The sequence below is a fragment of the Pan paniscus genome, chromosome 10 (assembly GCF_029289425.2).
Source record: "Pan paniscus chromosome 10, NHGRI_mPanPan1-v2.0_pri, whole genome shotgun sequence".
Lineage (NCBI taxonomy): Eukaryota > Metazoa > Chordata > Mammalia > Primates > Hominidae > Pan > Pan paniscus.
In genome coordinates, this window is record NC_073259.2 from 107823967 (window position 1) to 107835976 (window position 12010).

The 12010-nt window shown below is 34.6% G+C and overlaps 1 protein-coding gene across 9 annotated transcripts in view; it reads right to left on the reverse strand.

Annotated features, from left to right (window-relative positions):
• The window catches only part of ANKS1B (ankyrin repeat and sterile alpha motif domain containing 1B), a 1251294-nt gene that overhangs the window by 1031842 nt on the left and 207442 nt on the right, over positions 1 to 12010 (reverse strand). For all 9 annotated transcript variants that reach the window (XM_034934289.3, XM_034934279.3, XM_034934288.2 and 6 more), the window contains 2 exons: positions 11236 to 11349; positions 8607 to 8773 (listed from right to left, as the gene is read on the reverse strand). In XM_034934289.3, coding sequence (XP_034790180.1) covers positions 8607 to 8773; positions 11236 to 11349 — 281 coding nt within the window. The remainder of the gene's footprint in view (positions 1 to 8606; positions 8774 to 11235; positions 11350 to 12010) is intronic.

Below are 12010 nucleotides of genomic sequence, written 5' to 3' on the forward strand. Positions count from 1 at the left end.
TAGAAGGATCAAAAATGGTTTTCAATAAGTAGAGATGGTAGGGATAATATATATAGACAAAACATGAACGTGGACAATAAGAAAGACAGACGTGTTTGAGAGTAATCCATTTTATTTATTTATTTAGAGACAGAGTTTCACTCTTGTCATCCAGGCTGGAGTGCAGTGGAGCTATCTTGGCTCACTGCAACCTCCACCTCCCGGGTTCAAGTGATTCTCCTGCCTCAGCCTCCTGAGTAGCTGGGATGACAAGTGCACACCACCAGGCCCAGCTAGTTTTTGTATTTTTAGTAAAGATGGAGTTTCACCATGTTGGCCAGGCTGGTCTCTAACTCTCGACCTCAGGTGATCCTCCAGTCTCAGCCTCCCAAAGTGCTGGGATTACAGGCATGCACCACCGTGCCTGGCCAAGAATAATCCATTTTACTAAAATATATTTATCTAAGACATTACTAGCAGATAAAGCTGGAAAAATATGATGAAGCTAGAAATGAAGGGTCTTGAATGCCTGAGTTAAACGTTTCTATTTAACATTTGCAGTGAGGACCAGGGCTAGTTTTGAGTAGGAAAATGACATGACCAGAATGGCACTTATGGCATACTGACTTGGCAGCATTGCTCAGAATAAATACGAGCAGATGAAGAGGAGAGACTAGAAGTGGGTGGACAGGGTAGGAGGCTCTTAAAATAACTCAGGTGAGGGGAAATGATGGTCTGAACCCACAAACTGGCAGGAATGATGAAAAGGTGAGAGGTCAATCTGGAAGACAGTAATGAAAGACAGAATTATCTACTTGTAAGACATTGGACCTACATTCAGATCCAAGATTTACCTTTTGGGCAACTGACTTTACTCCTGATTCCCACGTTGAGGATAATAAAACCTACCTCATGGGATTGTTGTCAGGAATAAAGGAGATAATGATTTTTAACATGTTTACACAATGCCTAGCATGTAGTGAAAATTTAGTACTTAATAAATGCTAGCTTCTAGTGTTACAATTATTTTGAGATATTATAGTTTGGTCATTGTTTACTGATTTTTTTAGTAGCTACATCTCACTGCTGGTTCACGTAGCAGTTGTAGTCATCTATATACCCTAAAACTTTTGTGTGAACTACTCTCTGACATTAAATCTCCCCCACCTTGTATTTATACCATTGATTTTTAAGGAATCTAAATATAAGATTTTATACTAACTCCCACTGAATTCTATGTTTTTACCTTGAGCCAAGATTTCAGCCTATTGAGATAATTTTTCATATAAGTTCAATTATTTGTCATATTTGCTATTCCTCCCTAACTTCTGCAAAGCTGATTAGAATAGATATGGCTTTTTCCAAGTAAAATATTGACTCAGACCAATCCAAGAACAAAATATTTCACTTTCACTAGAGAAATCCCCTCTACATTGACATTTTGTGACTATTTAGAACGTCTGGACAAAATTGGACAAAGTCTGTGAAACATAAAAATCAAGATCTCTTCAGCAACATAAAAGAGAACAAAATAGCTCTTTTCTATGGCTGACAGAAAGCCAGAGTAAAATTTTTTTAACCGATGCAGAAACTAAGGCTTGGAAATATCAAGCAACTTCCAAAGGTCACCCTGCTAGTAAATTGCAGAACAGAGTTGTACAACCAAATCTGTAGGACTCACAATCTCATGCTCTTAACTGCTAGACTAAGTTATCTCCCTAAGAAAGATGGTTGAGATTCCCATCATGATTGCTGGGAAAAACCTCCACTTTGGTCTCTGTAATTCATCTCCAAATAATTAAATGCATTTTGCAATGATAATGGTTCATTTGCAAGAACATATACACTTTTATATGCAGTCTTTGCCTTTTTATGCATTTATTCAGTCAATGAACTTTCACTGAGAGACCACTACTTTCAAGGCACCGTGTGAGGCAGGATGTGACTACAGAGATCAATCTAATAATGAACCTACTGTCAAAGGGGTATATAAGAAGTAATGCAAAACATATACACCTACAAGGCAAGGCAGAAAGAGATGTATCAAGAATGGTAAAAAGCAAGTGTGCTAGAAGTTCAGAAAAATGACTCTTTTATTCTACTAGCCATTTTCTCAAGGACTTCCTAGATTCCCTAAGGTTACAAAAAGTTCTTCCTGAGGTGAGGGTAGGAACGAAAATCTTACCCTTCTGATTCTGGATTTTTCCATTAATGTACCTACAGTACATACGTGTGGTTAATGGTATTGTTTTCAATATATAAATGCAGGTCAACATGATCCTAGTTCTACATTCCCCAATTCTTGCAAAACCTGTTAGGAGATTTCAAACCTTAGTTGAATCACCTTGAGTCACCACATCCAAAAGGTCTGTTCAACTACATAAGACATAAATTGTTCAGGTTAGAATGTTCTTTTGAACATTGTATACCACTGCTTAAGATTTAGCACCACTATAAAAAATTATACACGCTAAAGAATCAGTTATGTTCCTATAATAAGCCTCTATTTACATTTCAAAAAATTTGCCTCCCAAGATTCTCTAAATCTGATGGAAATTGGGTAAGATAGCCACGAAGCTCTCTCCAAATTCTGAAATTGATGCATTCCTGATAATAAGCTCTAGAAATTGGGTTAGAATGTGTTTGAAGGTAAACTTTGTTTCAGAAATACCATTTGGTTTTTAGGCAATCTAATCTGACTCTACTGATCTTTAAAACTTGATGAATTTTAGAACTAAATTAAGCATATTTTCCAAAAGTAGGGACCTCACTCCCAGAGAGTATTCTCAAGAATAGCTTGGCATAAAAAAAAGCTGAAAATCCTTCAAGGTAAATCTTGAAATCTTAAAATACTAAAATAAAATACCTCACACTTCAGAAGGCTGACATGTAATTAAATATTTTGCATTGGAAAAGAAAGTAAAATAACAGAAAAGAGGCATAGTGGCTGAACAAAATTGCACAAAACCTGCCAATGCAACCCCTTTCAAACCAAAAGCTTTAGATGCTGCTTGCGTCAAGAGAAAAAAATACATAACACGTTTCATCCCTTAAGCTTCTTATTTACTTCTTAAAGACATACGCTGATGAGGTAATGTTCTATTACAAATGTTTTAAAAAAAAACAAAAAAACTTTTCCTGGTACCTGGATTCTGAAATCTGCTCTAATGATCTTTATCATCAAATTTCTCTATGGCATGCTGTGTTCACATTTAAGAATTGTATAGATTGTTTATACACATGGAGGAAAAAACATGAATATAAGGCTTGGGAAAACATAAAGAGAATAGAAAATTTTTTCAGATGATTTCACATTCTTTTGAAAACCTAAATTTCATGAGTTGGTAAAGAATGTTAGGATATTTATATTTCTTCAAAATTTACATTCTAGATTATATAATGTCTTAATTCAACTTAGAAAATGGTTTCAGATGCATATTATAAGAGTATATAAAACAGACTGACTTTTGAATTAAAATGTATGCAAGACAAAATGCAATTTTAACTGGAGCTAGCCTTTATATTACATGCAAAACCTCCAATTGAATACATTCAATCATAATAAGAATTTAATTTTTAACTTATATTAGTAAAAGTGTTCAAACTACCATATTATAGCTAATATTTTAATAGAAACAAAAATCTCCGATTCAAAAATAAAAGTTCTTACATAAGATGGCTGGTTTTGTATTTGAAATTACTGAATCAGAGTGCCCTCTATTGGAAGAAAAGAGACAACAAAAGCTAAACTGAACTAAGAATATAGGTAAAATACTTCCAAAACTCAAGCCACATCATTAATATGTAAAATACATTAATTAAAAATATGGATGCTACAAAACATATTTCCTTACATTTTTATTTCTCCAAAATAACTTTTGGAATTACTTGTCATATCACAATCAGCAAGTTGGATGTTTCATATCCTATGAAATTAAATTTTAACTGAACCCAAATGCTCATCATTTAACCAGTAATATAAATAACAGACATACAGAAATGTTTTCCACATTTAATAGTCCAATATAACATAGAAATGTTATAATTGAGGACTGTGGTTTGACTGCAGTTTGGATTTTCCTTGATGATAAACTGAAAGCCTCCTTGCTATGAACCTCATGTCGGTGTCCCCGCCAAGTTTATATGTTGAAATCCTAAACCCCAATGTGATGGTATTAGGGAGGGGGTGTTGGTAGGTCATCAGATGATAGCCCCTTATGATGTGCTAGTGTTCATATAAGAAAACATCGGGAGGGCTGGGCGCAGTGGCTCACACCTGTAATCCCAGCACTTTGGGAAGCCGAGGCAGGCAGATCACAAGGTCGGGAGATCGAGACCATCCTGGCCAACATGGTGAAACCCCGTGTCTACTAAAATACAAAAAATTAGCCAGGTGTGGTGGCACGTGCCTGTAGTCCCAGCTACTCAGGAGGCTGAGGCAGGCGAATCGCTTGAACCCAGGAGGCGGAGGTTGCAGTGAGCCGAGATTGTACCACTGCACTCCAGCCTGGCGACAGAGCACGACTCCGTCTCAGAAAACAAAACAAAAAAACCACACATCAGGAGAACCTGCTTTTTTCCCCTCTGTTCTTTGCCACATGAAGATACAACCAGAAGACAGCCCTCTGCAAACCAGGAAGCAGGCCTTCACCAGCTACCAGCTCTGCTGGGTACCTTCATCTTGGGCTTCTCGGACTCCAGAACTGTGAGAAATAAATGCTTTTTTTTTTTTTTCCAAGCCACCCAATCTACGCTAATTTGTTATAGCATAGATAATCCCTAATTCAAGAGACTTTTAGAAGCTCTTACACTGGGGAATTGCAGAAGTAGGCTGGACATTAAGATCTACGAGATTTGTTCCATCTCAAAAAATTCTAGTTTTGTGGTGTTTTCAAGACCTCAGTTCTGACTGATCATCTCAGACCTGAATTACCTCAGTAAGATCTTGGCTGATTTTTGGCTCCCTAGACCAGTAGTACGGATGTTAGACCTGAGAAGCTTTTCCAAGAGCAATGCTCAGAGCTACCCAAAATTATTTTGATTTAGTTGGTCTGGACTGGTATCTGAGGGCATCAGTATTTATTTCTTAGAGCCTCTCTAGGTAAATCTAATATACAACTATGGCTGAGAACCATTGTTTGAGCCTCTCCCCAGATCAAGCAACATACAACTACCACTTTTATTTTCCAAAAATGTCACTTTCAGGAGAACTCTCCTACACAAGAATTTATTCTCAGGATCAATTTTAAACTTCTGGCTAGCCTCCCAATCTACTTAGCTGCCTTTGTTCTCTGACAATAGTGTTGAGTGGCAAGGGGTTATGGCTCCAGCTCCAGAATGTCTGTGTTCTTGGCTCTGTAATTACCGCATGAAACTGGGAAAGTCATAAAAGCTCCCTGTATGGAGAAATAATACTATCCTTTTCAAAGGGTTATTGTGAGGATTAAATCAGTTAATACAAGTAAAGTGTTCCATAAATTGAGGTATTATCATTACTTACCCAACTTTATTTCCTACTACTTTCCAAAACAAACTCTCATCATAAATCATTCTCAAATTATGCACTAATTCTCATCTCTGTGCTTTTGCACTTACTGTTTCTTCAGGCTGGAATCCTTTCTCAATCATTTGTCCCAACAAAAGTGAAAAGCACAGCTCCCCTTTCACCAGGACACAGCTTAGTCTCTCCCTACCTCCACAAAGACTTCAATGAGTATCTGTAAATATTCACTGGTCTCTCCCTTTTAAAAATTCCTTTGGCCATAAGGTAGCATACTATGAGAAATGTGGCTGAGAATTAAAAACACTGGCTCAGAGTTTGAATCCTCACTCTGCCACTTGGCAACTAAGTCATTTTCTAAATCCATATTGTTAGGATTACTTAATAAGCGACTTAAATCACGTAAAGCATTAGAGTAGCAAATAGCAAAAACTGAGTGTCAGTTCTTATTTATTCAGTGTTTTATATGTTAGTCTTCAGTTATAGTCTACACACTGTGACTGAAGTCTCCTTAGGATAGGTGTTTTGAATCACTTGAAATCAAGAACCATATCTATTATAAATCCCACAACTCAAAACATGGTAAGAACCATCTGTATTAGGTGACCTATATTAGGTGACCTGTACTTGACTAAACTTTTTGCAACATGTAAGAGTATAATTGAAGCAATATTCTGGAAAAAAGCTTTTTTGATGAATAGAAACAAATATTCAACAAAACATGGAATGAATTCAAATAAAACAGGCTACAGAAAAGGGCCAAAGTAATTTGATTACTTTTAAACATTCGCTAACAGGTTTCTATCAGATTCATCTTCTGAAAGGTCAGTTCCAATGATGTCTTTTATCTGCCCAAAATCCTTTAGATTTTTCTCATTTCTTAAAAAAAAAAACCAAAATTCTTAGCCTGACATTCATAATTATCCATGACCTGACCTCAAACTAGACTTCTAATCTCTCATCTTTCCCCTTTGTAAACTCTATTCTTCCAAATAAACAGAATTATTTGCTCTTACTCATATATACCATCTGCTTTTCTCCCTCCACATAATCTTTAATATTTTATAGGGAAATATTTTCAAAGAACACTATTTTAAAGGTTTGTCACAGGAACGAAGAGTGGTGTTAGAAAAGCATGAGCTCAGATTTCAAAATCTTAACGCTCAATTTATGAGCATTAATTTCTTTCTTGCCACTATCACAATACAGTCTTTGGCTTACAAAAAAATTGAACATCTTTTCCCCAAACTATTGTCACTCTCTCAAAGTCAAAAGCCTTTGCCGTAACTTCCTGAAAGATAGAAGCTTGAATCATGGTCTCCAAGCAGCACATACAGACCCCAGGGCATACAAGATATTCATTGGGTAAACGAAAAATAATTAGAGCTTCTGTTTTACACTTATTCTCTACCTTCCTCAATTTGAATTTCTTTTGTTGTGTATGTCTCATAATTTACATCAAATATTACTAGAAATGTAGTCTATATATATATATAATTTACAAATAATCAGGGATATTTGCTCAAAATTTGTTTACTAATGGTACATACAACAAAAAAGTTTGGAAACCCTGGTCTAAAAAATTAGGGCTTTCAGAATATCTGTGGTTTTACAAGTAGAAGGCCAGAAGCTGCCAGTTTACATAAATCTTTGAGGATGGATCTAAAAATATAAACACTATGTGTTGTTTATATAGAACAAATATGTTTTAAGTTCTAATTAACTTTCAAGGAAATATTAAAATGTAACTGATTGGTAACCTGGAGACAGCATACACCTATTTCAGATTTTTTAACAGAGGATTTTGTCCCAAATTTAAAGTTACTATTATAAATTATTTCTTTAATATAAAAATTTCATTTGGTAAAACTTACAGGTATTTACTTCAGTACATATACAACTGTTCATAGTTATTCATAAAGAATTTTTATTGGGGCCAATAATAGGATGTTTTTACAAAAGGAGTGAAGCACGAAAACAAAATGAAACAAAAAAAGCAGGCCAAGGACGTAGGACTAGCCATGGAACTAGATTAGCAAGTGCTATCCCAGGAAACAGTGTCACAGCTTACTTTAAGTAACTAAATTAAGTAAGTGTTCTCATAATGGACAGTCACTATACTTAGCAAGTTTTTTTTTAGTTTTCACAAATAATATGACATACTTAACACAGTTCACTCTATTACTGGCTTTTGAATAAAGTATGATATATCTGTAACAAATTAAGTTCTAAAAGTGACTAAAGATTTCTTATCAGAATAATGTATTTCCTTTAATACCAGTACATACTATAAGTCCTTCCTCTACAGGACAAAAAGTAGGTTTAAAGATCTTAATATTAAACTGATTTATTCTCTATAGTTTTTCTTGCTTTTGTGTTCATATAAAAATCCAAATGAGTGAGAATCACCCATGGCCTGACCTCAATCTATCCTTCTAATCTTATCTCCCCTCTTTCTTCTTTGTAAACTCTCATTCCTAATAAATAGAAATACTTGCTCTTACTCAACTATATCATCTGCTTTTCTGCCTCACATAACCTTTAATATTTTATATGGCAATATTTTCAAAGAACACTATCATAAAGGCGTTGTCACAGGAACTAACTCATGCTTAAGATTCTGAGCTTATCAAAGAGAAACCTCTTGGGATTTGCATAATATTATAAAAATATGCAGACTGAACTTTCCACATTTCTTTCCTACTATGACTTCAGGAGGAAGTGAGGAAACTATACGTGTGGCTCTGCTCTGTTAGTCTGAGTTCATAGAGAAAATGGGGAAGACAGTCGAAAGGAAGGTTTTTGTCTTTTTTTGGGAACCAACATCATTATGCCCAGTAAAACTAAAGGAACACAACAACAACAACAACAACAAATACCAAAAATCCATGTTTTTAAGAAAGAGTCTAAAAGTAGAGAGACCATGAAGTGATCTGTCAAAGCACTCCTTCCCCTACACATGCACTGCGAGTAAAACCCCAAAGAACGTCAGGAAAAGAGCAATAAGGAAACTGACATCTTACAGTGGCGGAATCTGATAATGCACCACATCCCATACCTCTTAAGTGTACACACTGAACTGGCAAAGACAGACACATTATCTTCATTCCCCCCCCGCCTTACTTACTACACTCTGGCTTCCATTTTTCCCAAGTTCTTCCTCTGAAATCTTGCTCAAATTATCTAAGTAGTGGTCTGATATTGTGTGGCACAAGTCTTCAAACGAATAATCCTTTTCTTGACAGAGTTTTATTTCATCCAAGAGTTTTGATAATTCTCCAGTGACGGTTTCACCTATGAGAATAATTTTTTCAGAAGTTTCAAGAAAGGCTATTGTTAAAACTTAATGTTAAGCAATAAAAATATGACTGCTATGGTGATAGAACTCAAAATATAACAAGATTAAGCAGTCAGACACTATTCTGCTGAAAACAAGGTACTCAACCATAATTAGTACAACAATATTAATGGGCAAAAGAGATTATAATTTTGCCTATTTTTATTCTTTTTCAAAATAGAAATAATTATTGTAAGGTTATGTATACATAGTACATAAAAGCATCTGGAATTACAATTCCCAAAGCTTCACTTATTATAGGATTTAATTTCCATAATATTTCATTGGTATTTTACTTCACTGACAGAATTCATTAGCAAATTTGAAACGGTGCTTAGAAACTTCTTCCTAGGTTCAATAAACAGAAATAGTACAAGTTATTTAAACAAATAATAACATAGGTAATCAGTACCTTAAGAATTATGGTATATGATATAAAGTAAAAACACAAAAGAAACAAATAATATGCATCATCTGTCAAACATGAAGATTTTGTAGATTACATGAAAATATGCACATTTCTAAACAGTCTCAGAAAGATACCTTATACCTGTAATTTATTCTGAAAAAAATGCCCAGCAGTTACAATCCAGATTTTAATATTTTTATTCTGACATAAAAACATATTTAACATCAGCTGACTATAGATGCATGGATTTATTTCTGGACTTTATTCTGTTTTATTGGTATATATGTCTGTTTTCATGCCTGTACCATACTGTTTTGATTACTGTAGCTCTTCACAAGGTTTCCAAGAACACAAAATGTGGAAAAGATAGTCTCTTCAATAAATAGTGTTGGGAAAGTGGATAGCCACATGCAAAAGCATGAAATATGACCCTTATCTCATCCCCTATGTAAAAATCAACGCAAACAGTATAAAGACTGGAACATTAAGACCTGAAAATATGAAACTCCTAAAAGAAAACATAGGGAAAAAACTTGATATTTGTTTGGACAATGATTTCTTGGATATGAACAAAAGCAAAAATGAACACGCAGGATTGGATCAAACTAAGAAGCTTCTGCACTGCAAATAAAACAATCAACACACTAAAAAGATAACTTAAGGAATGGGAGAAAATATTTGCAAACCATAGATCTGGTAAGGGGTTAATGTGCAAAATACATAAGGAATTCACATAACTCAATAGCAAAAACACAAATAACCTAATTTTAAAATGGGCTAAGGACTCGAATAGACATTTCTTCAAAAAAGGCACATAAATGACCCAAGGTATATGAAAAGGTGCTCAATATCACTAATAATCAGGCAAATGTAAATGAAAGCCACAATGGGGTATCATCTCCCATCTATTAGAATGGCTATTCTCAAAAAGACAAAAGATAGGAGGTGTTTCTGAGGATGTGGAGAAAGGGAACCCTGTATGCTGTCCATGGGAATGTAAAATGTTAAAGGTTTTATGGAAAACAGTATGGAGATTCCTCAAAAAATTAAAAATAGAATTACCATATGATTCAGTAATCCCACCTTGGGGTGCTTATTCAAAGGAAATGAAACCAGTATCTTGGAGAGATATCTGCACCCTTCTGTTCATTGCAACATTCTTCAGAACAGCCAAGACATGAAAACAACTGAAGTATACACTGTCAGATGGATGAATAAATAAAATGCAATGTGTGTATACATTTATATACACACTACACAAACAATGGACTATTATTCAGCCTTAAAAAAGAAGGAGATCCTGCCATTTGTAACAACATGGATGAACCTAGAGGATATTATGCTAAGTGAGATGAACCAGGTACAGAAAGACAAATACTGCATGATCTCACATGTGGAATCTAAAAAAGTCAAAGTCATAAAACAGAGAGTAGAATGGTGAATGCCAGGGGCTGGGGAGTGGAGGAGATGGGAAAGTGTTGATCAAAGGGTACAAAGGTTCAGTTATGGGGGATTAATAAATTCTGGAGATTTAAAATACAGCATGGTGACTATAGTTAATAATATTCTATTGTATACCTGAAACTTGCTAAGAGAGTTGATCTTAAGTGTTCTCTCCAAAATAAAAAATAAAAAATACTATGTGAGATGATGGCTATGTTAATTAGCTTGATTTTGGCAATTATTCCACAAAGTATATATCAAGTTGCACACTGTAAATATATACAATTTTTATTTGCCAAGTATACCTCAATAAAGCTGGGGAAAAACACATTTAAGAAAAAAACACATTTAAGAAATATATACTCCAGATAAACTTCATTACAGCAGGGATAGTTTTCTGCTTTGCTCACTACTGTATCTCAGGGCTGAGAAGCCCTAATCAGTAACAGGAGCTCTTATAAATGGATGAAATATAGAGTATAGGATATAACCTATTAGACTTGAAATTTTCACAACTGTACATACAAGTCTAGTATAGATTCCAGGGCTTTATAATTAGGTACTCACTTTTGGTCTTTTGGGAAGGAGACTCAACAGGAGATGAAATGTGTGTTTCTTGTGTTGCATCTTCCTGTACAGGCTCTTCGAGGACTGTAGATCTTCCCACGCCTTCTAAATACTCTGTGTGTATACATTTTTGAGATTACATATTTGAATTCGTTTATTTTAAAATCAATAAATTTTAAGTTTTACTTCTGGTGATCAGTTTTTCATTGATTTTTTCATATCCTAAATATATCCTAAGTTTTCAAAAGAACTTCAAAAAACCAAACATATCAAAAGAACGCCATGATGAGCTATTTACTTAAAGTTGTAATTAAAAAAAGACACTGGATTATTTGGGAGAAACTCTTGAACCCCTTTCTTCTAAAACCTAAACTTAAAACATTCTTTCCTTAAAAATAAATTCACCTATTGAAGATACAATAAACTCCTTGGTCTCCTTATTTTCCATCTGAAGATTTTAAACTGTCTGAAAGATGCTTTGAATAGATTTAATCCCCAAAACAGGAATGTCAAATTCAGATGGATACCACAACCAGCCAGGTAACATAAACGAATGAAATGGAATAAGTTCATTTCAAAATGGTGCTGTAATCTTGTAACATAAGCATAATTTGCATATTAACTTTATTTCCACAAAGAAATAATGTTCATTACCATTATTCTTGAAGTAATGTCCTATACTCAGCCTATTTTTCATTTTTCTAGTTTTGATACACATATAATATTAGGAATAGCAGCTTAAACTTAAATATTGCTTACTATGGACCCAGCATTG